Here is a 26,871-nt window from a genome sequence, read left to right on the forward strand (position 1 = left end):
CTACACTAGAGAGCCCGCTTGGCATTGAGCAGGCACCATCACTGCTACAGCTCCCATGCGTGTCATGGTGGTTGAGCTCATCTGGGGAGATAAAGTGACTGGGGGTGGGACTTGTGGTTGCGCTCCCTCTGGCCCGCTAGGGGCGCCATTTCCTGGACTCCGCATCATGTATGGGGGAGCACCATTTGTTGTAGGGGGTGGCTTAGGTTTTCGAGGAGCAGTGCCTCCAATGTTGTACCCTGGAAGTCCCTGTAAGGTGCAAGCCTCTCCAGGCCGTAGTTGGTAGGCGTTAATGACAGAGCCACTGTCTGAGGCTGGCATTGGGGAATAGGGGTAGTGAAAGTTTGGAGGGTCTCGTGGTCGAGGGCTGGTGGCTATAGATGAAAGTGTGCCGTTTTTAGACATGATGTCTGATCCTGTGGTGCTCTTAGCCCAAGAGACACGCTTTGGTGCCTGAGCATCCTCTCTGTACAAGAAAGAAAGCCTGATTAGAGTGCACTCACTCAAATACATAGGATATACAGTGAATAATAATAATAGCATAATAATAATAATAATAATAGCAGCATCAACAACAACCTCTAAGCTGTAACTGACTATGTTTGTTAACTAATATGTATTTTATCACTTGGCCTTTAAATACAACAAAGGTTAAGAACACCCATACTTGATCTCATTGGCTGTCTCCTCTTCAGTGTCCCCTCTTCTTCTCAGGACAAATATGAGAAACAGCACCATGGCCACCAGTCCCACAATGGAGCCCAGAGTGGCTGCAGCGATCATGCCTGCATTTGAGGCTTGAAATAACACAAACCTTTTAACAAATAGACTTGAATCTGAAGTTTGTAATAAAATGTACTAGAAAATACTATACTAGGTAAGTACGTACAGGTGATGACCTCAAGGTTAATGGAGCAGGTGTCTGAACCAGCCGTGTTGCTGGCTCTGCACACGTACTTCCCTGACATGCTTTTGGTGAGGTTACTGAGGCGGAGGGTGCCCTGTCGTTCATCTGCAAAAAAGGACACAGTATTTTTATGTATTATAACTGTCACTATCTCAAGATTACCCACAAAACATTTACTGTGTGTTTCATATTTGCATTCAAGTTTACCAGCATATAAATTGAAATAAAACTTTTGAACAATATTCAAATGTATTTCTGTGATATTCTGCATAAATGAATACACAGTAACACATAGCATACAAATGTACAGAAGGTTAAATTTGTTAATCTATCAACAGCAGCTGCTTTCAAGAGAAATCAGTCTTTTGCTGGACCCTTTTCTTTTTGCAGTGTACACTGGTTGTACCAGCGCCCTCCTTCAGGATGATCCCACACGTTCACTTTACTTTAATCTTTTCTCACTTCAGAGGTCATGACACGGATAATGTGTGTGGCCATTATTACTGTGGTTTCAACTGGGTATTACCATCAAACACAATCAATTCCTCTTTGCACTTCTTAAATGCTGTTTGTTGCAACACAGATTGTAGGGAAATAAACAAGCTTTATGAGAGACTTATCTCCACAAATCCTTTGCAATCCAATTTCAGATATCACATCGCAATATGATTTCATCGGGTGTCATTTTGCTTTCATGGACACAGGGGAAATAGCTATGGTATGTATTTTGTTCTGAGCCCTATAATGCATTGCTAAGGAAGGTGTTTTTTGATTCATTTTCAAGCTTGTTCACTGATATTGAAGCAGACACAAATAATGCAATCAAAACAATATTAAGAGTTCAAGATTAAAAGCTAAAAAAAACCAAAACATATTTCTGTATTGGATCAGAAAAATTTATAATAAAAAAATATAATCCTCACAGCTGTATTTATCCCAAAGTCTGTGGTTCCACCGTGGTCTGTATTGTGTGTACCATCTGCTACAGTGTTGGGACCAAGATTAAGTCACACAAGTCACACACACTAGCATAGGTATTTGGTAGATACAATAAACATCAATAAAAACGTGTCTTACAATGAATTTATAAACCTTAATAAGTATAGCCAGCACCTGTATGTTGATATAGTGTAATAACCAAGCTTGAAAACCAGCTGTGAGAAACCAAACCCAGTTTTGTAGGATTAGCCACATGTTCGTGGACTGAGAGCTTGGAGGGAGTTCAAGCCTCACAGCGATGAGGGCCAGAGGGGGCTGACGTGGTTTAGGTGCTGGGGTGGAGCATTACTCATATGATGCTGCCATTACTGCAAGGTCAATGAGCGGCATTCATCAAAGCCATGAAATCTCACATGTGCTGAATGTAAATCAGCTCAATTTTCACACACGCACATGCAGAGAGCCTCTCCATATATGTCTATTAATAGTGTCAACCATATATTACACTTGGTAGAAAATACCACTGACTATAACAAAAATCTTGTTCATTCACAATTTTAAGTAAGGGTTTTGACAATGTTTAATATACATAATAACCTACTGTATTACTGAGTGTGCAGTATATATGTTTCTACTTTCACTCATTTAATGTATTTAAAAATTAAACCAGTTAGACTGTTTTGTTTTTTAGTATCAATTAACCAACCTGCTAGGAAAACAAAGTCTTACTAATTGAATTGAAAATGCCAACCATTTGAACTTGATAAGACAAGCCTTTTAATCCTGACAAGGAACAGATGCCCAGATGAACATCTGAGCGGCTATATGTTAACCGTACTATGGGTCTAAAAATAGAAACCATAAAATGAATGGACAGTGGGTGGCAAGTCAAATACAGTATGGTATACATTTTAAATGATAAAAAACTCAACCCTTTATACATTATATCATTTATCAGATGTATTTGTTTAATGATCTTCTATTATCATATGTTATTTTTTGCTGAATGTGTAAAAAGAAATGGTTTTCATTAATCAATATTAATGTGGACATTTAAGGTTAAGTGGTTTATACCTGCAGCTTTTCTATTGCAGGTGACAATATTAATTAGTAATCAGCAACTGCTTTCACATACTGGGTTGAGTTTTTTCTTTAACTTTTTCCTACAGGTCTAATGGTACTTGACTAATTAGTGGTAACTACTGGGGGTGTGGGGGTCTGCAGGTACAGCTGGTATGGCCTGTGAGGGGATATGAGTGAAAGCCCTTACCCATGAACCCAAGGACAAGCAAGGGCTGCGGGCACGATCTCCATTCTGGTATATTTGTGCGGGAGGAAAGATGGCACAGACAGTGAATGTGAGAGAGTGTAGAAGGAAAACATGGCATGGAAGAGAGACCAGTTCAGAAAGTTCCAAATTCAACTGAAGTTATGACACTGTCATTTGCTGGATTAGGCACCAAGGGTAAAAGGAAATGAATGGAAAGCAGAGGATCAGCAGAGACACAGAGAGAATGCTGAAACTGACCATTTATCTGTCAAGTTATTGTTACTCTAATATTAAGTTCTATAACGTGTCAATCAATATCACCACTAGAGCTCTAGCTAATGATTATTATAGTCAACTAGTCAGTGGTTAGTCTTACGCAGTACTCTTTACTGCAATTTTTTTTAACTACTTTGGTAAAGCCAATATTTAGTATGTACTTCTGAGGATTTAAGCTTGAATAGAGATCTGCTGGTTCAATCTAACAAGTTAAAAATGCGCTATATATATATATATATATATATATATATATATATATATATATATATATATATATATGGCCCTCCATGTACTTCGTCCATGTTTTGATATGTGTCCCTTGATGAAAAAGTTTGGACAACCTTGGACTAGGCTGACTAGACACATGTTAAAGTCAGTTTAGAGTTCAGACACTGCAAATAATCCAAATATGCTCAAAACTGTTTATATGGATTCCTTTTAAGTTATACCAAAACTTTTATGTATTACCTTTTTCAGCCCCCCCACGCAGTGGTAGCCCAGTGAAGTTTAATTGCCAACATCACACTGGCAGAGGTGGCAGATCTAAGATCTTACACTCAGAGCAAGTAATGTTTCCTGACATAATACCTTTTGTGTTTTAAATATATCAAAGCAGTGAAGTCAATACAAAATCAATCACTTTAAATCATGTTGTTGAGAGGCAGATGGTTCTTTGTAGTGTCATTGCCAAGTACTGTCACAATTCATTCACAACATATCTTATCTATAGCATCACCAATTCTCCTTATTCCAGTATTTTATTTGGCTCCTATTAATCATATGACTGTAATATGTGGTAACATATAAATAAACTTTTAAAAATAATAGTGAAAGTGAAGACAATCTTACATTTTAGTGCTTGTAATCTGACTAAGGATGCAGAGACATGATAATTCTTCTTGGTTAACTTGTGGTTAGTGGTCAGCAGTGGATGGGCTGAGTGGATCTGTAAAGAGGATTTGACACTCTGACATGACAGCCTGACACAGACTCAGAGTGTCCAATTGAAGCGTCTATCAAGAAATCTGTCTATGTATGACCCCAGGGCACAGACAAGGGTTCATCTGCATGTGAGGTCAAAGGTCAGTGGCTGGCTTCATTTACACTCGTTTGGGTTATCTAGTACACAAGAGACGTCGGATCAGTTGTTATTTGTTTACCATTAATTAAAACACTGAATATACAAAATGATGAAATGGTTGCCGCAAAATTACTCTATAGAAAGCATTTTATCATCTTTTCTCATCATTATGAGCTTTTTTACGAAATTATGAAAGATCTCTGTTTAAAAATAATATTTATGTTTTATCTGCATTTTGTTTTAAATGAGAGTCCATACCAGTATTTTTGTTTATTAATTTCAAGCTTGCTTGGCATGTTCAGTTTTTACATATGGTATTATTGACTTTTCTAAACTTTGAATAGGCTTGACCTTGCAGCTATTCAGTCTGATGAAAAGTTTATGAGACTTACTTTGCATTGGTGAAAAGAAGACCTCAGACACTGGTGCAGCCTTGGTCCATTTGTATTGAGGAGGAGGCTTCCCTTGACTGGATGTACAGCTCAGTGTCACGTTCCCCCTCACCACAGGGTTTCCTGTCATGGTGCAAACAGGGGGCGACGGTGGGACTGTGGGTAGACACAGATACAGGTCAACAGACTGTTTTTTTTTTTTTAATAAGAAGAAGCAATGACCCTCTTGTTAACTTGTACACAAGGCTTTAATCTGGTGCTAAAGGAGTGTTTCTTTGCATGAGCACTAATCATAGGACCTACTTCTTATTCAAAATCTGAAAAAACCCAAGAGTCTATGTAAGAGTGACACCAATGATGATGGAGATCTTTTCATCCTGTCACCATCATGGCATCATGTAACCAATTAAATTCAAGCCTGAAGTAAGAAAATGGCTTTATTAGATAGCTTTATAATAGCTGTATTACAAACTTTATTAAGGGGCAAGTTATGTTGGCTGTTGGTTAGGTATATAGCTAGAGTATAGATATTTGATTGACTGATAAACTGCTATGAGTTCAAAATGTGTATTTATGAACATATCCAAATAACCACACAGTCATTGTAGTTTAACCTTTGAAATATTTCCAATGCAGTGGTTTTTACCTTTGACATTTAGGCTCAGCTGTCCTGAAATAAAATCTCCTCCTGGGACGACCACTTGGCACACATAACGCCCGCTGTCTGATTCTTGTGTGTTGTTGATATAGATGGAGAGGTTTGCTGAGGGCATCGTTGCAGTGAAGCCCACTCTTTTGGTGAATACATTTTGGCCATAACCGACCTTACCTGAGCTAAAGTTGATTACCTATAATTTGCAAAACACAAAGGAGAGTACATGATTTTCCTTTTGATAAAGCATTTTTCATTTTTATAAACCATAGTTAGTTTGCTTTACATACAGTTCTATAATATTAAAACATACAGATTACTCACATAACTGCAATCAACAGTAATCTATATCCATACAGATGGTGGATGAGTTGTTAGAGAGGCATTGCAGGGTGAAACTAAGATTATATTAATCACGCCTATAGAATGTGACACATGTATGTGCAGCTATTGGCAGATGGGATGTCATTAGTGGGACGTTTTTGGACATAATATTGCTTTACTTCCTTCCGCTGAACCATACATGCAAAATAATCCTAATCTCTGAACAATTACACTTTTCTAATCTGTTCAAATATAATATTAGTTTGAAAGAATATTTATGTATAGCTCAGTCTAAAAAAGCATACATGCAGTGTAAAGGAGAGCTCTCACCGGAGTAGACTTGTTGGTCTCAAAAGTCCAGACGACAACTGGACTGATGTCCAAACTGGGGCTGTACCAGGCCTGCAGCATCACCATTCGACCTTTCACCACCTCTATCTCTTTAGTGGGGATCTCCACTTCCTCAGTGTCACCTGGAAGCAAAAACATTCACAATATGCATTGTGTATAAACTCAAACATACAGTGACTAGAGCAAAAAAAAAAAGACTGGAAGGTCACAATGGGATGAAATGAGAATGAGGGCTTGCTAAAAGTAAAAGGCAACAGTAAAACTCACAAGGCACTCCGTCACCTGAGCTGCCCAGCTGAAGCTGGATCAGCTGATCCCAGCAGCCTGTCGCTGTCGGCAACTCCAGTTTGAAGTCTGCTCCAAAACTATCCCAAAGACAAGGGCAACTACAGCCACAGTAGCAAATCCTTTAGCAAAGTGTGAACCTTAGTCATGGACAGTTCAAATGCTCAGCTGGATAAAGCACAGAGTCAAAATGATTACACAGGCAATGTGGAGAGAGAGAGCAAACGTTATGATTTATACACAGCCGAGGTCTCCACATCTGTCCACAAAGACACGCCTTCTTTCTTTTCAGAAAAGAGAGAGAGAAAGTCAACCGGTTGGCTGTGGCATCATGGCAGGGCAGTGGGCTGTGTGAGGGTCATAATAAGCATCCATCCATGAACAGACCAGCAGACTAGGGCTTATATAGATTATATAGATTACTATGACTTGGCGCAGTCTTAGAGGCTCTGGAACAATGTGAACCTGTCCAGAATGAGGTAAGTCTAGTGACTAATCCTTAAACAATCCAAGGCTCAATCCTTTCACCTCACGTGAGCACAAGGCTCAGCTGGACATGAATATGATGTAACCTGTGGTCAGTGTGCCATCACTGCAACAGCATTTAGAATTGGCTATAGATAGTACACAAATACCAGCAGCCACTTGAATGACTACACACCACATCATCCATGGCAGGCAGCTGTATGGCTCGCAGATGGATGTCAAGTAAATGCAAATAAAATATACGTTTTTTTGGCGGGGGGGGTTTGTACATAAATAACACTCATAAAAATATCCAGAATATGATTTATTGTTGTGTTTTATGTTTTTTAAGCATGTGAGATTAACCTGTATGTCTGTATAGAAGGCCCTAACTGACCTTAAGAAGCATTACAAGAAAATCAAATCATGCTGCAGTGCTAAGCCCTCTACTGGACAAGCCTCAGAAGATTAATATGTGCATATCTGAACATATTATTATTATATCAGTTTGTTTGTGATTGTCTGCTTGCTTTCCTTTTTTATGTTCAAATCTTTATATGTTTATATTTTCTTCTCAACTGGTGTGTGCTATTGCACTAGAATAGAAAAGCTTCATATTTGTATCCCAATACTAATGCAACACCTTTTTCAGATCAGATTAAAACAGACTGCTTAAGATAAGACAAGCCTGAAGGTCATTCACTTTTATGTGAATGGGACTGAATGGGTCACTGCAGACTGCTCTGAGAGCAGGTTTATCCTCAGAATTATGCCATTCGATTTTTTTATAAAATGAAGAAAATCGTCACTAATCTGTGTCTGTCTCCATCTGCAGTGTCGGTGTGTGTATCTTAGCTCACAGATGACAGTTCAACATTTGGATTTAGTCAAAGTAAATCCTTCTCAGAAAAAAAGAAGAAGGTCTGCCAATAACAGGGATAAAGATATGATAGTATGCAGCTTGTGTAAACTCTGTCCTAATTACACTGTGCCGTGGGCTATTACTCTACCCTGCCACACTTTATATCAGCTAATTGGATTCTTCTCTTTTAAAAAACAATGTTTTGTTTGCCTTCAAGGCATCCTGGAAATGAGCTATTGTTTGTAAGTTAACAGTCCAACAGCAATTAATGCAGCAAGAGTGTGTAGTGCAGAGTGTTCATAGGGGCAGTGTGTTCTCTGTAGTACCAATAGTCACCCACAGAGGTCAGCACATCCAAATAATTGTGTCTCTGGATTTTTCAGCATTTACTCACAAAACTAAAGTGACTTGTGCCTTGCTGTATAGGGTGAATATAGACTGATGATGTTCTCCTCCACATTAAAGCCAAAGTGAGTGTACAAGTGTGCCCTGTGTGATACTGCATGGTACCTGGTGTTAAGACCGTGTGGAGCAGTGGTGAATATTAAGTCGTCCTCTTTAGCAGCAGTGCTCTATCTCTCCAGTAATCTGCTCCTCCTCCTTCTGTCTTGCATGGGACCAGATTGAGCTGATGTGTGTCTTCACTTGACTTTTGCAACTCAGTCTAACACATGAGTGCCCAAACCTTTTTCATATTAGCACTTATTAATGTTTTTCATATATAAAGTTTTTCTGCAAAGATATTTATGACTTTTATTAGGTAGACTCAAAGCTGAAACCTTCTGGCCATTTAGCCACTTGCTGAGTAAGTACTGGCATCATAGAAAACACATTTCCCCTGCTCCAATGTCTGCTCATCTGCCTGTATGACGCTGTCACTTCATTCATTCTGTCTTGTTCACATGATGCTTAAATGTCTAGGGTAGAGACAAGATATTTCCACTTAAAATGCCACAAAATCCCAAGATGATTTTATATTGGCACCATCTACCTCAATATGAGTTACTTTACATTAGATATGCAATTTAATGATAAAACTGTGTGATGTAAAAGCAATGGCTTTTACTGAAGGTTAGTCATAAGAAATAGATTATTATAACAATAACATTCAAAACATATATATGAACAAAATATAGATTTCACTATAATTATGTCAAAATCTGAACCTCTTGTTCTGGTAGACCCAATTTTGTACCTGGTGGAGTTTGTCTCTTTAAATGTCACTTGTAGATGAGTATTATTGTTAACAATACTTTTGTTTGTTTTTTACAATTGAATTTTGTATCAACAAACTGCTTGAATGCCCTCAGAACAGAAGCAAATTCATTAAACTCAATCATGCATTATTTACATTATTTGTCAGACACATCCTCCACAAATGAGTACTTTCTCAGTAACTGCAGATATGACCTTTATTTTGAAAACTGCTTCTGTGAAGCACCACTACTGCTGTGCCTTATTTGTTGAACGAAAAGGGGGATTTGTATGAACAAAGGAGGAAATTGGGTTATTCTCTAACTTTGTACCCAACAAGAAAGAGAAAAATATAGGACAACAGTATGGGCGTGCTGGAGTAAATGTGCCTACTGGACTGACCCTGCAGGCCTGGAAACAGATGGTGCTTTAATAATAAATATTTGGGGAAGCTTTCTCAATTGGATTACATTACTGTAATCTCTGCAGCTATTTTAAGTGTTTTGGGTGTGCTATCTCGTCTCACTCACTTTAATCCCTTTTAACTTTCCATTGTGTTGAAATTGATTCTCCACGCATGGCTCTAAACTCGTTAAATACGCATGATTCTCACAAGAACACTTTTGATCAAACACAGAACACATTTCAACAGAACTTCTATTGTCAGCTATCTCAGTGTATGGATGATTTTACAGTGAAACTCTGGGCAACTATCATAGCCAGGTTAGGGTTAAAAAGGCAGATGAACAACCCTTTCCAAAAAAAAAAAAAGAAAAAGAAAAAAGAAAGAAAAAGAAAAAATAGTAAGTATACAAATCAAGTATAGGGGAAAAAAAAGATTTGCAAATAGTACTACTGGCTAAAAAATTATTTGGTCAAATTTTTACCAAATTATATGGAAAACTGGAAAATTAGTGGAAAGATTCTCAACATCTTTGTGTTGTATATTCTATTTCTATTAATGTTAAAATCACATCCCTGTTTAATTTTTTTTGTAAATCTATAGAAAAGTAAAATTAAGTTGGACTGTGGTTGACTCATTTACTAAAAGGGGGTGTTGCCCTAGCTCTATCAATTATTACACAATGTACTGTATATGCACAATATGCAGACAGAAAGGTACTAGTAAATAACATTTTCATAAGTGAAAAGGCAGATTAAAGTGTTCTGTCATTCCCAAATCTCCAGCCACCTGTCTCCATGCTTTCTCATGTGGTTCATATAAAGCCTTAAAATCTTTGTAAAACAAGTGACTATTAAAAACTATAGCTGACTAAGACACCACAAACCAATTAATAGACTACAGCCCTAGAGTTAAATATGTGTGCAAGTATGTGTGCCTTGTTCAAGTAAAGAACAATGTCATGCCACAAATGCAATTTCAATTGAACCAAATATGTTAGAATCACTATATAAAGAGTATTAATATCTACAGCATTCACATTTAACATGACTTTGAACTGTGACCAATAAAGGCTTAAACCATTTAACCTTGGATCATACAGGAATATAAAATTCCCTGAAGGTAAATACAGATTTACAGGAGTGAGGATAGATAACCGTATAAAAGGACAAACTCTCCCTCAGGCTCATTGCTACCACAGGGGTACTATGAAATATACACCTTTTTGCTTAACTAGACATTTTCATATATGTAAAGGTGCCTGAATGAACTTGCAGACCATTTTAGTATTTGCAGTTTGTCCTACAGAGATTGTTTGTGTACGTGATTATGTATTCACACTTACAGAGGTATGCATGTTTGTGTAGGGTTAAATACCTCTCGTGTCTGTTTTACAGCTTGGACATCCAACACATTTAACCACAGCGCCCTTTGAGCTGGAAAAACTGCACTCAAGCTACAATCAATGCATTTCTATTGGTCATTAGCAAACTCCACACAACCTGTAGCTGTGTACGCGCAAACAAGGACCCCATTGTGCCATTAAGAGGGTTAGCGCAGTGGGCAGTTGTTCGTAAACTCCATTTGAATAGGCCATTAGGTTGCTTAGCATTATGGAATTATGAGTAGCCACTGCTTGCTAACTTGAACCAGCTGTCCATCACAAGTCCCCTTTCTCTCACCCCTGTCCCGTGCACTCAATGGGGAGAGTGGCATTAGAATTGCAGTGCTTAAATGGGTCTGCAATGCTACACCACGACAGCGCCCACCACCCTCGCACCTCCACGGGTCTTTGAAGGAGATATTTATAAACCATTAGTGTAGCAGCACTGGGGTGAGGGTGGCGGTTTTATCTAGCAGATCTGTCATGTGTTTTCCCCACTGTGGAGGAGGCAAAATGCCGCTATCAGAGAGACAGGGAGATTGTGACGATGATAACGCGAGCAAAGAAGAACGTCCCGGTTGCGATCCCTATTGCCGCTGGGACAGGAGGGCTTAATGCAGTGTAATTAAGGAGCTGAGTGATATGATTTCAGATTTCCACACAGCTATCAGCAGAGGAGTGCGGATTAGGATCAGCGCGCAACATGACAAACTCAAAGGCTTTCCAAGTTTATCGTAAAGATAGTGAGGCTATATTTACAGTATGAGAGTAAACATTTGTAAAGTCAAACTAGATAAAGGTGTAAAAATCACTTCAAAAAGTCAGTGTTTCTCTTTCCTCTCTATGGTAAGAAATGTATAAACCAGAACTATAAAGCAAGTATATATGGGCCCTACACCTGACACCTACATGCTTTGGTCAGGGTTAAAAGTCAAGTGGTAGCTCAAATCTAAAGACTCAAACCTCCACCTGAGACCAGTGTCTTCATATTAATGTTACACCTGCAGTGTGGAAGTGTCCGTTCACCTCATAAACAGCTTCAAGCATAACACTGTTGTCTAGCTTCTTTTAAGCTTTTAAGCATTTGCCTCATCTCCTGTATGATGTGCTTCCCCCTGCATATATATAAAAGTATTTTAAAGACAATTGTTCACCTACAAATTATGACCTTTAGATTACAATAATCAATTGTTTTTTCAATATATCAGAAATGTGCTAAAATGGAGGTAATGCATGTCATGAATATGAATTTAAGCAGTGAGAGGGAAGTTTATACAATAAAATGTAAGAAGATGATGTGTATGTAGAATCACACAGCCAGTTAAGTAATTGGTAACAGAACCGTTTCTCATCTATCAAACCACAGTGATATACGGACACAAGATGCTTTTAAACACATTTACATATTGACTTTTCTTTTGTTCTATCACTAGCTTTACACTTGCTCCTGCCTCTTGCCTCCTCTTCTCACTTAGGTGCACCTCAAGAGCAGTGGAGCATATGTGGCACTTCCACTCTCAGCTGTCTTGTCGTGTGTTGATTCATGGTGAACACAGCGCAGCGATTTGCACTGGTAATTTAGCGTTTGCTGTGCATTACTCAGCTAATGTGACGCCTTATTGATCCCTGTAGGGAGATGTTCTGTTCCCAGTTAGGCCCTGGTGCAGCGGGGTCAGTAACAGGAGAGGCCGCTGCAGCTGGTAAAGATTCAGTGTCTGTCTGAAGGATGTGCTCCTCACAAGGCTAAGACCTGAGGGCTGTGGTTCGAGGACGCTCAGTTCAATATGCTTCCAAGAAATCACATTCTTCCTGTTTCACTGCATGCGTGTGACGTCAGCACTTTTTTATTCATGGAAAATACTGCAATAAAATTAGACCTTACTGCCTGCATTTTTTATTCATTATATGTCTGTATGTAAATCAAACAATGCAGTAACCTAATTAATGACCTTGATTACTGAATGAAACTTGATTGAGTATTTTTAGTAGTTTTAGAATGTTACCTGAATATTGAATACTGAATAATTTTTTTACTAAAATAACTTGTTAACTAAAACTTGTTAAATAAAGTCGTTACTGTACTGCGCTGGAAAACAAATGCCAAAAAGTTACTGTGCTTCTTTATCAACAGTACTCAGTACTCATGCATTACCACTAATATGTTCAGATTCAGAAAACTAATTTCTCCCAAAGGGCAATTCATTTGTAGCTCCGTAGCATTGTATTGACTCATCAAATAATTTATAGCACACATTGCAGCAAATTGCAATACTTTTTGTGATGGTAAAGACTCCTTTTAATAAGCTGAACAGGAGCAGGAGTAAAGGGGAAGAACAGGGGGCACAGGAGACGTTCGTGATCGGAGGAGCTTCCACAGGGAGTGGGCAGCACTTCTGCACCCTGGTGTGCACACAGCCTCTGTTCAGCCTCTGAGCTGGGTCTAACAAGAATGCATTATGTTTTGAGAAAGTAACTACTACTAGATTACCTGGGGACACAAAACCAACACTTTAAGTAATCTGAGTACTCTAGGGATGGGCTAAACAAGTCACTTTTGCTTATATCCTGAAAACCAAGTAATAATAGTATGGCAAGTATCACAATATAGATACAGATACAAATTAGTTTTGTATTACAATTGAATGTCTGGCCATGACAAAGCCCCTGTGACATGATTATAACAATAAATGGGGCCTTTAAACATGTTTACATTACATTTTCTTGTTCTACCACTCCATATACACAGGAGTCAGGACAATTATGTACTTTCCTAAAGCAGACATGGGAATGTAGCACATCGCTCCTATGAAGGGAGCAAAAGAGCACATATTATGTTTAGATTGAAAGCACCATAGAGAACATTGCGCTCATGTAATGACTGCCAATGAGGGAATAAGACAAGGCCCGGTTGATTGAATTACCTCAAAAGGCTGTATGGGAACCACTGATATTTAATAATAAACAGGCCCATATACACTCAGCCAGGATTGTTCCGGCGTGATGCACCATATATTTCAGCTATTGACTTTAACACAGCTCTATTTGTGGAAACACAGATGGGAACAGATGTACAAACAGACTTGCAAACATAACAAACGGCACACAACACAAACGCTGCCTGGTGCACAAATTGTCTGGTGTTTAGAGGGATGTTGAGTTTCCGCACCTTGACATGATAGAAGAGGGGCTTTTAGGGCTTTTGTCTAAGTGCCTGGATTACACACTGAACAGTTGCTCTCCAGAGAATCGAGCGTGGCATCTCTTTTAAATGGTTAGTGACAAATGAAAGAGATTTATACTAGTTTTAAAGTAATCCTCCTGGGCCACGCAAAGTACTGCTGCAATTAGTATATTGATGAAAACAGGTAAGTGCTACACAATTGCGCTGACTGTGGTCAAGACCAGTATAGATTCATTAGATATTATCAACAGTGACAAGGCAATGGTTTTGCACAAATGGGAGCACCACATTAGCACTGTACAATTAACAGTAACAAAATCTAAACTTTTAAAAACAGTGGTTGTCAAATATGTCACCATATATAACAAAATTACATTTTTACATTGAGGGGTGGTTGGTTTCTCTTTTAACTTTTAACTTCAACTAACTATTCTTATAATTGTATGTGTTGTATGCATAGGTTGTGCTGGTGTGTTACATTTGTACTTTTGTTGATTGTTGCTGTTCTTTTCCATCAACCTGCCAAACAACTGAAGATGGTGTGAACAATAATCTCAATGTATTTATTTCATACTTAATGCTCGCTACAGTTAAAATGCAAATGTTCTGCTCAGTAACCTTGGATCATGCTTGCTACTACAAACTGCAGAAACTCCGGAAAATTTTCATGGTCAAACTATCAGCTAAAGATAACATTTATAAATGGACTCGCAGACCCTCAGACTCTGAGATACTTTTTACCTGTGTGTAACCCTTATGCTCTGAATCAGTGCTGTAACGTCAAAGGAGTGTAGTGTGATTACCATTCCTCTGCGCCTGTTCTTTGCAAGATAGAACAGAAATCAGCAATGGAAATTAGCCACTATAATCTGGCTGTAATCTTTACATATTTATATTTTAAATGTTCATTAATATGTGCAGTCCCTTTTTGTCCCCATTTCTGTTGCTATCAGATGTCAGTCAGTATCATATAATATAACATTGTTGATATACTAATTTATCAACAAAAAACATCTGAGCATTCATAGCTGAACCACACAGAGACAACACAGGGAATATTCAGATGACGGTAAACCTCAGGGTTTAAGACAGCATACATTACCTAGTCTTAAATCTCTTTTGTCCACATCTCTGTAGTCAGAGAGCAGCAAAAGGGGCATTTAACTCTTCCACACTTCCACAAAGCATTGATTACAGCAGATGGATAAGGCCACCGAAGCAAGCCAAAGTTGTCAATATGTGTTTTATTGCAAATACAATATATTTGGTGGGGATTCCAAACTGTTTTATGGGGGATTGGTTTTACCACTTTAGTGACACAAAGTGTCACCGGTCAGTCTCTCCCCTTTCCCCACACACGCACACACACACACACATACACTCACACACCCGCAGACACACACACACTTAGCCGTCAAAGTGCAAATGTCTTTCACATAAACGATCAGCAGACCTGCTCTATAAGCTGCCTCTCCATGCTCTAATCCTATTACTCACCCGAGCAGCTTTAGAAACCAGGAAGGCCAGAGACAAAAGTTGTACACAAGACGACATCATGACTACTGTCCTCTGGCCCCAGAGGCCACCGCATGGGCAAACGATGCATTACTCATCTTTTATGCACATTTTGATGATTTTGGAAACACATTTGCAGAGGTGCACTATTGAAGCAATCAAAATAATTCAAACAAAACTCACAGAATTTGATGTAGTAAAATATAATAATAATAATGATTTTTTCTGTATTACTGTGAGACAGGACTAAGGTGTGACAGGACTAAGGTCTGTGTCATCCTAGTGCTTAGTTTAGGTTGATATGATTTATGCATGTCCTCATGATTAAATCAAAATGCTAGGCTATGTCTAAAAAGTACTTGAAAAGAACATTACCACGTCATCAAATATCTAAGTATGACCTAATACTATTTGACTCATTGGTGAGCTCATCATAACAAGTCATATGGACTATTTTCAGACAAAAACTGCATCTTTAACCCCTCGTTTCACTGGCTTTTTGAAAAGATATATTAATTAGCCTGACTGGCTGAGCTCTTTTATTTGGCCTCTATATCTATTGAGACAGAGCTGATCTGTTAAATGTTTTTAAAGTCTTCATTTTCCTGCTGGTCCAGATAGAAGCACTGAGGAGTAGGTCTCCATTGTAAGGAGTGTGAGCTACTCCTCTGCTAATGACACTGTTTGGGTTTGAACTGATAAATAAAACATCTATAATATTAAGACTTGTGTTGTGAACCCTGCAGAGAAACTGGAACACTTATTATGTTTGTTACATTAAACATTTATATGAAAAATAATTCATAATCACTAAAACATAACACAGCACAGAACTTTATGATCTCTTCTTGTTTTAAGACTGATAAAAAAATACATTTTATACAATGTGTATGGTATTGTACTAATAATAAAATACAAAAAGAAATGAATTAATCTGTAGATTATAAAAAAGTAAAATTATGAAATCTAATCTAGTGTATGTGATTACCATAATGCCACCATGTCCCCTTACTTACTCACTTAACAAATTGTAATTTGTTATACAGTCTTCTAGAGTTCGAGAGACAGCCTTGTCCCACAGCACAATGTCTACATTCAAAGTTCACATGGTATAAAGTTTGTGTCTGCCAATTCTATGTTAAATGTATGAAAATATTTGATGTGGGGGTTTGCAGTGGAGGTGCCATGGTTACTGGCCTTATCAGGTTGGAGCAGGTCTCTTTGAGGCAGCTGTATTCACCAGATCAATTTAGAGGACCAACCAACCTCTGGCGCTGGAAATAGACATGAGCAAATCCACCCCTGATAAAATACTGCTGCTTATATGTAGCTTAGAGCATGAGCAGCTCTTACTCCAGCCCAATTAACACAGCGGCAAGTCTGTCATATTAAAGGTAATCCAACAAATGTAATTTTCTCAAAAGCCATAACAATTAGGTCATGCAGGAAATTAAACATGTTTGTGATTGAATACTTAAGGGGGTGACTGATTCTTAAGCAAACTCACCAATATAAGATTCAGTGCAGTATGCTGAGTATCTCAATTCAATTATCAGACACAATATCAGTCCAAGATGTGGAGACACTGGTATGGATGTCTTTTTAAGTCATATCAGACTGATGATATTGAAGCATAACATCTTTATTTGGACTTTTTAGCTTATCAGTTATTAGCTTTAAATCTTCAGCTAAGGTCAACATTTTGTTTTGGTCAATCTACTGACTAAAAATACACAAAGCTTTATATTAACACTTTAATACGAAGAGATAAAAGCACTACATGTGATACAAATCTCTCTCAAAGGTTTGTATCAAAAAAGGACCTGTGGGTGAATTTGTAGATAATTTAAATGACATAATTTGAACAAAATCAACAACGGCCCTATACATTGGCCCAAAAATCACACAGAAACATTAACAGACCTTATTGGCCATCGGCTGCTCTTGATTCTAAACAATTAGTATCACCATCAACCACGCCATTGGTCGATCAGTATTATTTACCCCAATGTATTACTGTGGTCATCTAATATTAAACTGTAGAAGAAGGCATTGGTGGCAGAGGGCTGAGGACATTAGTGATGATGCAGGGAAATGTCCGTCTACTCTCAGGCCTCTCTAATGCATCAGAGGCTCAGAGACAGTGTGACAGTGCGAGTGATGGCGGGGTCATTACTCCGACCAGCTTCTGTCCTCAGTCTTCTCAAAGAGCCAATTATTCCTGAGTTTGACAGATTCTTGAGATTATAAAATAGGACCCAACCTTTTATCCACCATGTGTGGTTGTTTCTATTTTGAGCTTTAACACCCTGAGGTATACATTGTAATGGCAATGGCCTAAGCACCACCGGGGACAAAGTGAGTGAAAATTTGATCCACAAACTAAATTGATGTTACAGCCACAATAAATACCCAAGGGGCACTGAACTAAGTGGTGGGTTTTGTGGCAACAACAAAAGCCATTTCAGGTGGATTTATGTGAACATGTGAGGAGTACTGGAAAAATACACTGTCAGCATTAAGCAAAAGGTAATGAGGAGGTATGTTTTCTTTAAAGGGCTATCATACGTATATGTGGAGTCCCACTGAACCTATTAAAGAGTAGAGTGTGAAAGTGTTTCTTCAGTGCAGCGCAGGCTTGACCTCAGGGACCTGCTTTAGCCTCACATAACCACAGGCCCAGGTTACACCTCTAGCAGATGACACCATTAATCTGGACACAACAAGCCTGCCCCATCTGCCGCACAGTCGAGCAACAAGAGGCACCAGGATGGCTCTCACTCCTCAATGAATACTAATCTCTCATCTCAGGCTGATAACATCCGCCGTCACAGCCTAACACACACATACACACACACACACACGCACACGCACACACACACACAAACACACACGCACACACACACACGCACACACACATGTTGAGTCTAAACTGCTCTGGTCCCAGGTCATTTTACCTGTAACTGATTGCAGGTACAGGCTGACTGCAAACCAATCCACACCTATGACACATAGAAAAAAATCCCATTTCCTATGGCTCTTTGATAAAACAGGACTATAATCTTCTAACGTCTTAGTGAAAAACTCATCTTCTGTTCTGACAGCCCATTTCAGCAGTACCACAAAGTCCAGAAAATAAAGCTTTTCCGAACCAGGGAATTTCACGTTTAAAGTGAATGTTTACACTTCCATTTGGGTGTATCTATCCATTTACACTTAGTTCTTATTTATTAGGCACATTTCATGTTTACACATTATACTCAGTCAAAGTGATCTTGTGAGATCACAGAAGACTGCACTCTAATAGACTGTGCAAAAGCCCATGGCCACACAACTGTATAGGATATGGTCTTTAAAAATGCCCGCTGGCACAGGCTCACTAAACTTTTCTACTCCTACTGGTTTGTGTTTAGTGGTTCCACAAACAATCCAGACCAGCTGTCACAAGAATCTTCTGGTGAAACATGGTAATACATCATCTTTTACCTATGATTGTGTAATTTAATAAGAATTAAAGACGAATATCTCTAAGCAGTTGGCAACCTTATCCCCCACAGCTCTTTCCAAATCCAGGCTTTAAATCAGCCATTTTCTCTCACAGTATTCACATTTATTACAGACTTTAAGACGTTACAATGTAATGTGGCATTATTTTCAGTAAATACATATCATAAGGTTGACAATCCATTGCAGTTAGTTCAGAGAGATCTGCATAAAATGACGATAAGTCCAATATTCAAGTTAGCATTCTTGCATGTGTGTGGGCAGAAGCCTACTCTCTGAAGTTCACCCACTGGTTTCTACCAGTGCAAAGGTCTCATTTAAAGTAGGAATGGACCTCATTAGTGTGTGCCATTTCCCAGAGTGCACCTGGACTAAACCATCATGACCCTTGCCTACGCCTACAGCGTAAATGACATAGTGTGTGATGCATCACTCACAGGCGGCGATCAGCCCATGCTCATTTGAGGCATAACTTCATCAGGTGTGTGAGGGAGAAGGTGCTGGGTCGAAGGGGAGAGCACTGACAGTCTAATTGGCAGCACTGAAAGACTCCTCTGGTCTGTGCACTAGTCCAGGCGACTGGTAACCGCTGACGGATCATTAGTCCAGAAAACTGGCTTCATCAGTCACTGCTGTTTTGTGCTCAAATAACACAACATATCTCCACAGTGTATTTACTTTACACATTTCAGTCCCATAAAGTAAAACATTTAATCATGGTATGTTTGTCGATAATGACCCAAGTCATGTGTCATTGTATAAACTGAAATAAATATGTTTGTGGTCTAGCGGTAATCCTATCTTCATGTGTTAATTGGGCTATTAAAAGTGTTTTTTTCACATCATGTCCAGTACTGCCTGGTGCAGTATACTCACATAGGTTTGTTCAGAGAAACCAGCAGCAGTTATTCTAACTGGGGTGAGCAGGTTCGGAAGTTGAACCATTAGTTGGACACTATCTGCACTAATTATCAGATGTGGAGATTGTGGCCCACTGTATGCTTTTCTAGCCCTGAGAGGCTTGTGGTACAAAAAAATACAAATGCCAACCAAACAATAATGCTCTTCTCAGCATGTGGGACACATCAGAGGAAAATAACTGGATCCTACAGAGAGGGATGTGACAGTGGTGGTTACGGTTCATCACAAAGTATAACTCTAAATAGCCCTTCAGACCTTAAGGCTACATGTATGTCCTATTGTACTATATGAAAGCAAACACAGCTATTACATGCTGCTGGAGATTAAAAATGAATTCAAGTTATTTTAAAGGTAAATAATGTTTGACTCCTCAAAACATGGCTGGTCCAGAAAGATTAAAGGGAAAGAAAATATGTGCTGTTGATGCACTAAGAGCGAGGTCTCAGACTTCAAAGGGAATCGTTCTCAAAGCAAAACGCTGACAGATCTGGCAACAGAAGGGTGACCGTATTTTTAAAATGTTTTTTTTCCTCTTTTGGTTTTGGTTGATATTTTAATGTTATTTTTATGTTCATTCACATCTCCATTTGAATGAATGAACAAGCAATGATATACTTTTTTTTTTTTTTTTTTTACAATACTGTGTTGAGTGAGATTATTTAACATAAAGACACAATTGTAAATATAAAATTCTATCACTTTTCAATCACAGTGTTAAAGGTGCAATATGTAACTTTTCTGATGAAGGGTCTATTATTCAATTTGCTGCCTATTTGTCTCATAGAGATGTTATTCCTTTGCTTAGAATTTTTCCACAGTAACTGTCTTGCATTTACTTAATTACAGGTGGTGATATTGCTAAAATAATTATCTTGAAAATTGAGCTGTAAGATTAATCACAAATTAAATCTCAATTTGAATGGACACAATTAGCTAATTACAAAAACACTGTAATTTTTAAGTACCTTTAGAACCAAACCGTGAATCACAATTGCGATACAAAGTTCCAAATCAACCTATTGGAAAAACACAAAAATTTACTCTGACTGGGCTGAGAGCTCCCAAATCATTCTCCATGATTTGATCTGTAATTCGGCCTTGTGGTGTAATAAGCTTAAGTGTATAAACATATATACTTAAATAAGTCAATACTGTGGAACACTGTCGGCAAAGCAATAGCATCTCCATGAAGCAGGTGAAGAAGAAGCTGCATGAAATACTTAAAACTACATTAAACTGTTGTTCATGTAATGTCATGTTTAATTCCATATCCATCCACACTAACAATTCCAGTGCCCTGTATGTTGTGAGGCCAATTATTATGACTCAGTTTTACAGGAGAAAACCTTTAGCAACCAAAGGGCGAAGTGCCGTCAGTTTAAGTCTATAACCTCCGCGGGGGTCTGCAGTGCCCGGTTAATACTAGACTCTGCACTGACCGCTCAATTAGGCTCCCTCATCAAACGCCAGACAGAGGTACACACCGTCAGCCTAACAAATGCAATGGGCCATGAAAACGCAGACAGTCCAATGGTCGGACCACCTCACACGAATGTAGCTCAATAAAGTCAAGACATATAGAAACACACTAATGGCTGAGGTTCATTGCAAGTGACCGCTGCCTTGGCACTGCAGGTAATAAGGAAACAACTAGATAAAAGTGTGCAGCCAAGCATAAATGGTTGTTATTATGATATGCCTTGGTTTTAAAATAAAGTAAATTAATAAGTAAAACATACAATATACAGGTATCAAGAAATAAGCAAACATTTCTAACTACATTTGTTCAATATGAGATTTAAGATTTCAGGTTTAGTTGTTCAATGCTGTGCCACGTCATATACTGTACAGACATGAACTGATACTAATATCGGATATCGACGTTGATATTTAACATTTTCATAGACTGGATATCAGTTCCAAGATATCTGTTTGGTCAATATCCTATTTTGGTGTATAAATTTGTGTAATGAGACAATTTACTAGACAATATTGGTCCAAAACACCTTGTAATACTTTTTCAAGTTGCTCTGTAGATACTTTAAATGATATATCATTTTTTTTCACCATACATCTTATGTGTTTAAAGGAAATAAATTCAGTCTCTGCCCTAGTAGCAGTTGATATCGATTTTAGCCAGATTCCAAAAGCCAAATTATCAGCCTTAGAAGGATTTAGAAAAAAAAAAAAAAACAATAATAAAGAAATGAAAAAGTACTTACCAATAAAACAAATCTAACGTATAATAACTCAGTGCTGTGTATTTTTGCAGGAGTGAAATGAATGAAACTGTCAGTGTCCTGTCTTAGTGGTGCCGACACAGCAGGTGAACACAGAGGGGAGCACTGATCTGCCATCTTCTGTATGTTACTATAACTCTATGGGAGCTTAATCTATGTATGCTGTACCCATAGAGAAAAAACAATAACTCTGACCTCACAAACGCATCAAAATATAATGCACTTCAGAAACCAGTAGAGCTACGTATTAAATCAAAATTTTATCGAGGTTCAAGATTTTGTTATTTCTAATTGTCAATGATCCAGTCGTATTGTTTATGTTCTGGAAATGTTTGTTTTTAATAAGACCAAATAAAACTGAATAAGAAATTGGTTGGTATGATATTTTATGACAATCAGCACCAGGCTGGGTGGTCATTTTTACTTATTTGCCTTATATGTTTTAGAGCATGACTTTGGTTGTCCTTAGATCACTTGATAAGCTGGACTGTTGTCACTTCACTGGCTAAGCTTTGCAGTCAAATCCATGCACCCTACTGGGATCTCTGAATCTTTGGATGTCAGGCCATCTCATTTCTTGTTAAGCTAATCATGCAATACATAATCAGAATTACCCTAAGCCCTGAGTTATTTGGTGAGAATGGTATAGCTACACGCAAACAGCTGCTTACACACCACGAGCCAGGCAGCTCATTACAGACCAGCCATCAACTGTGTACAATCTGAGGACAATTTATAAATGTCATCACTGCAACAGCCAAACAGAAAGGCAAGGAGATAAGAGGCTGCCAATGGCCTAGCCAGCTGACTCCTCATAACACAGTGCAATAGAATAGATATTTTTTAATAAATATTATTTTTGAGTGGGGAAAAACAAATAATCCACCTTTGCTTTCAGTGTGCCATGTGTACAGTAGTTTAATACTACTTAATACTTGGGTCTCTGTAGTCATGTAAAGTAGGTGGGAAATTAATACATTTTAAGGACATCTTAAAAAGTACAAATTTGTACAGGTGCAGTTTTTAAATAATAAACACTCAATATGTAACAACAAGTGTGGGTGTAGTGCACCTATATCAAATTACTGTATGAATCCATACACACAATATCAAAAATACTGGAGGTAATGAAAGCATGCATTTTTTCAGTTGGCTGTTCTACGTGAATTGGGAATTCAAAGTGAGGTTTCTAAAAGGACACGGGGATTCCTTTTGTGTCCTCATCTTTGGATGACAGTTGGTTTGAACCCAATCGATCCTGACATTAAGATAGGGTTTGTAACAATCTCTGATTTTCACACTAAAGAAAGCCAACATCTGTGAAGAAGTGAAGCAGGAGCACAGCTGACAGCTACTAGATTGGCCAATTCAGACAAGCCGAAGGGGCTTTGGGAAATTGCTGTGGGACTGAAAAGAGCATGTGGCAATAGGAAAGGCACAAATTAACAGCATTTAACCCAAACATTAGTAATTAGACTATGATGTCATTGGGTGTAAATGTCTTGTACAGTGTATCCTGTGAGGATAGAGGTGACACTTTAGCATTCAGAATCACAGTTTAAAGCTGACAAAGCAATTAAAGTTTATTCAGCACCGTTATGACTAAGTGCAGGCAGTGATAATTAATGTAAGATGTTATTATATTTGACCTTAATAGTTTCATGACCCACATCCGAAATCTGACATGTGGAATTTCTGAGCTGAAATCGTTAAAGGACATCCTGCTCTTTCAGGTAGAAATTTCATAACGCCAGTAACCTTCAAAAGAAACCAAAAACGAATAACATTTAACTTTCCAGCGTTTCAGGGCATTCAGCCATGCGAATACATAATTCTTCCTTTAGAAAGAACAGTCACTGAGCATGGAGACCTCAGGAAAGACACAAAAACTGCTAAATGACAGCATTATTCTATTTTAGGCAACACACTGCATTTATTTCTATTATTTAAATATATATGTTTTTGCAAAACTACGTCTAGATCTAGAAGGCGTCTAAAAGTTTATTATTAGGCGCTCATTACAACTTCCAACATCGTAATTAACAATGAATGACTACGCGCCAACTTCACGTGAGCAGGCGCACCTTGCACCTACAGCTGATTTTCACGCGACTTGCGGCTTAATTACGCTGAGTAGTTTAATTAGCTTACCTTGAATAATCCACATTAACATCAGCACGGCTCCAAGTCTCTTCTTTATCCCCATGGTGCAACATTCACTTGACTTTATCTTCAAAGTTCTCTCCAAAACACTCAACTTGACAAACTGCCGCCACCTCCGCTGTCTGTCTCGCCTTTCCCTCTTCTTCGCCTGCGTAATTGTCTTCAGGTAGCAATTAGTGCGCGGCAGAAAGAGTGAGAGAGAGCGGTAAAAGCGGCACACTTTTTCCTCATCACGCTGAAAAGAAAAGCTGCTCTATACTTCTAAACATCTCAAACCTGCGCCTCTCTCCTCCATTTCACCTGCACACGGTAAATGTAAGACGTGTTCTACTCGTGGGTGACACTTGCAATAGTAGCCTGTGCCACTGTGCTGCTGCTAGTCCCGCGCTCCCGTGGGTGTGTGTGCGCGTAAAGGACATGAATCCACCTGCACTAGAGCCAGCTGCTCAGTGGCGCCCCCTGGCTACAGAGCTGTGATTGTGAAACAGGAGGCTACTTGACCGCACTTGTCCCTGGGTATGCTCGTTTTGCCAGACAATTTTTGTGACTGTGAGCATATTATGAGGTCAGGTATTAAACCTTTTAATTTCCTAATTTTCACGAGTGTGTGGGGTCAATGTTTTTTGTTGTTGTTGTTTTAATCTAGTTTGGGAAACCACTGGTCACTTCTGCGAGCCCAAATCTGTTCGAAGAGAACCTCATGGGAGCCAAGTTATACATTGTCAGGTAGGAATTACGTCGTATTCTCAAGAAGTTTACATTTAATCACATTTTTACAGCAGGGATCAGCAAATTATTTTTCTTGAAGGCCACAATTGGGTTATCTGCATGTTGTGTAGGACCTATTTTTTCGACTGGCACTAGAAAAGACAATCCACTAACTAAATTAAGTTATTGAATAAAGCCGTTGCACATACCACACAAATAAGATCACCTATTTGTGTTTATTCTGCATGTTTAAAAGCCCATGACTTTCCTCCTGCTCAGTGCTTCTGAAAACATGCCCCGCTCTTCTCCCATGTGCTTCCTGACCTCCAGCTCCACAAAGCCACTGCACTGCTTCTTACTTTGCCTTAGTAGCCTACTACTTTAAGCACGATTAATTCCAGGTTTAATCCCATGTGAGTCAGAGCATTGGATGGAACATAAATGCCACACTTCCTCCAAAACCTCAAACAAACTTACACAGTTCATGGTGAAATTTGACGACCCAATTTTAAATATAGGTTCATTTAGTGTGCTGCAGGTGTTTATTATAGGTTAGATCACATATGTTGCATGGCCGTGGACTATTATGCTCTATTACCTAAGTCTCCTCTCAGCACACGGCATGTTTCAGAGTTTGTGTGTGTTTCAGAAGAGTATTTGATCACTTGAGTAGTTGACAATTAGTTCAATAACTGATTAGCTGCGATTAATTGATTAACTTTGTCCCTAATGCATTGTGTACAAATATTATATAGGATCTGAGTCTTTGGTGGTCTTCACCAGTAACTTTTCTCTGATTCTTCATTGCCTTTGGCTCAGCAGAACATCCTGTTCTTGTGTGGTACCTGGTATCTGTGTGCCTCTGTCCCCCAAATAGGTCAGTCCTGCTTCCATTTGATTCATAGTGAGTCTGATATTTAAGACAGGAAACCTAACTGGAGAGAATCACTGACTGATTGTAACTTGTAAGCATGAAACGTGCCTCATAAATTCTAACTAGGGGTGTGCAAAAATATCAAAATATCTATATATTGTATCATTTAATGTGATGATACAGTATCGATATCGTGGGCTGCTGTATCGATATATCGCCAAGAGTATTTTAAAAAAAAATTTTTTGTATATTTTACTAAATTATTTTGTGACAGCTCCACAGTCTTGTTGCTTGTTCAGAGAAAGGAAAGTTGTTTATGCAACACATGTAACATTTTCACTGATTTGATGATTTAAAATGTATGTTTCATATTCACTTGGCACAAGAAGAGATTTAATAAAGACTTTTAGTATCACAGCCATGATTTAGCCTTTATTTTTATCGAACCGTGTTAAATTGATTTGAAATATATCGTATCGAATCAAAAGTGCACCGTATGGAGATATGTATTGTATCGCGGCCTTTGTATCGAGGTATGTATCGTATCATCAACTTTATACCCAGCCCTAATTCTAACAATATCCTAAATAATTTCCTATTTAAAAACACATTAATTTTAAGAGGGTGGAAAACACATCACCTAAATTATATCCAAATACTTCAATTTTGATTTTTGGATCCAATGTAATGTAAAGAGTTGTTGAGCACAGCTAACAGTTTGTAGTTTCATTAGGGATTTCTCTAATCTTCTTTCTGAGTGTTGCATATCATAGAGGCTTTAAAATAATAATAACAACAAGTCTCAGAACAGAGACCATCTTTTTACCTGTAAAGTCTCCTCAGTTATGTAGCTTTTGTGATGCATTAGAAGCAGCCTGAATCTAGAGGAGCTCACCATCGCAGCTTTGGTCTCAATGGAAAACAATGCGCTTATACAAGAGAACAGGAGCTGCGCTGGGATTTTTACATTGTAATGTAAG

At 38.4% G+C, this 26,871-nt stretch overlaps 1 protein-coding gene across 1 annotated transcript; it reads right to left on the reverse strand.

Moving 5' to 3' along the window:
• esamb (endothelial cell adhesion molecule b) lies at nucleotides 1-7,150 on the reverse strand. Its single transcript, XM_055147883.1, has 9 exons — nucleotides 7,113-7,150; nucleotides 6,460-6,557; nucleotides 6,172-6,314; nucleotides 5,512-5,713; nucleotides 4,866-5,021; nucleotides 3,117-3,161; nucleotides 890-1,012; nucleotides 668-797; nucleotides 1-466 (listed from the first exon to the last, which is right to left on the reverse strand). Exons 1-9 carry the CDS (start codon nucleotides 7,148-7,150, stop codon nucleotides 1-3), a joined length of 1,401 nt encoding a protein of 466 aa, XP_055003858.1.
• Between the last annotated feature and the right edge of the window lie 19,721 nt (nucleotides 7,151-26,871).

The sequence above is a fragment of the Boleophthalmus pectinirostris genome, unplaced genomic scaffold (genome assembly GCF_026225935.1).
Source record: "Boleophthalmus pectinirostris isolate CB_2022bp ecotype Guang Dong unplaced genomic scaffold, ASM2622593v1 HiC_scaffold_9, whole genome shotgun sequence".
NCBI classification, from domain to species: domain Eukaryota; kingdom Metazoa; phylum Chordata; class Actinopteri; order Gobiiformes; family Gobiidae; genus Boleophthalmus; species Boleophthalmus pectinirostris.

Coding starts and splice junctions, on each gene's coding strand:
- esamb (XM_055147883.1), bottom strand. CDS start 7,150: ATGGATGATGTGGTGTGTAGTCATTCAAGTGGCTGCTG. Junction 6,558..7,112: donor AGTCATTCAAGTGGCTGCTG/GTATTTGTGTAC, acceptor TCTTTGGGATAG/TTTTGGAGCAGACTTCAAAC. Junction 1,013..3,116: donor GCTTGTCCTTGGGTTCATGG/GTAAGGGCTTTC, acceptor CCTTTTTTGCAG/ATGAACGACAGGGCACCCTC.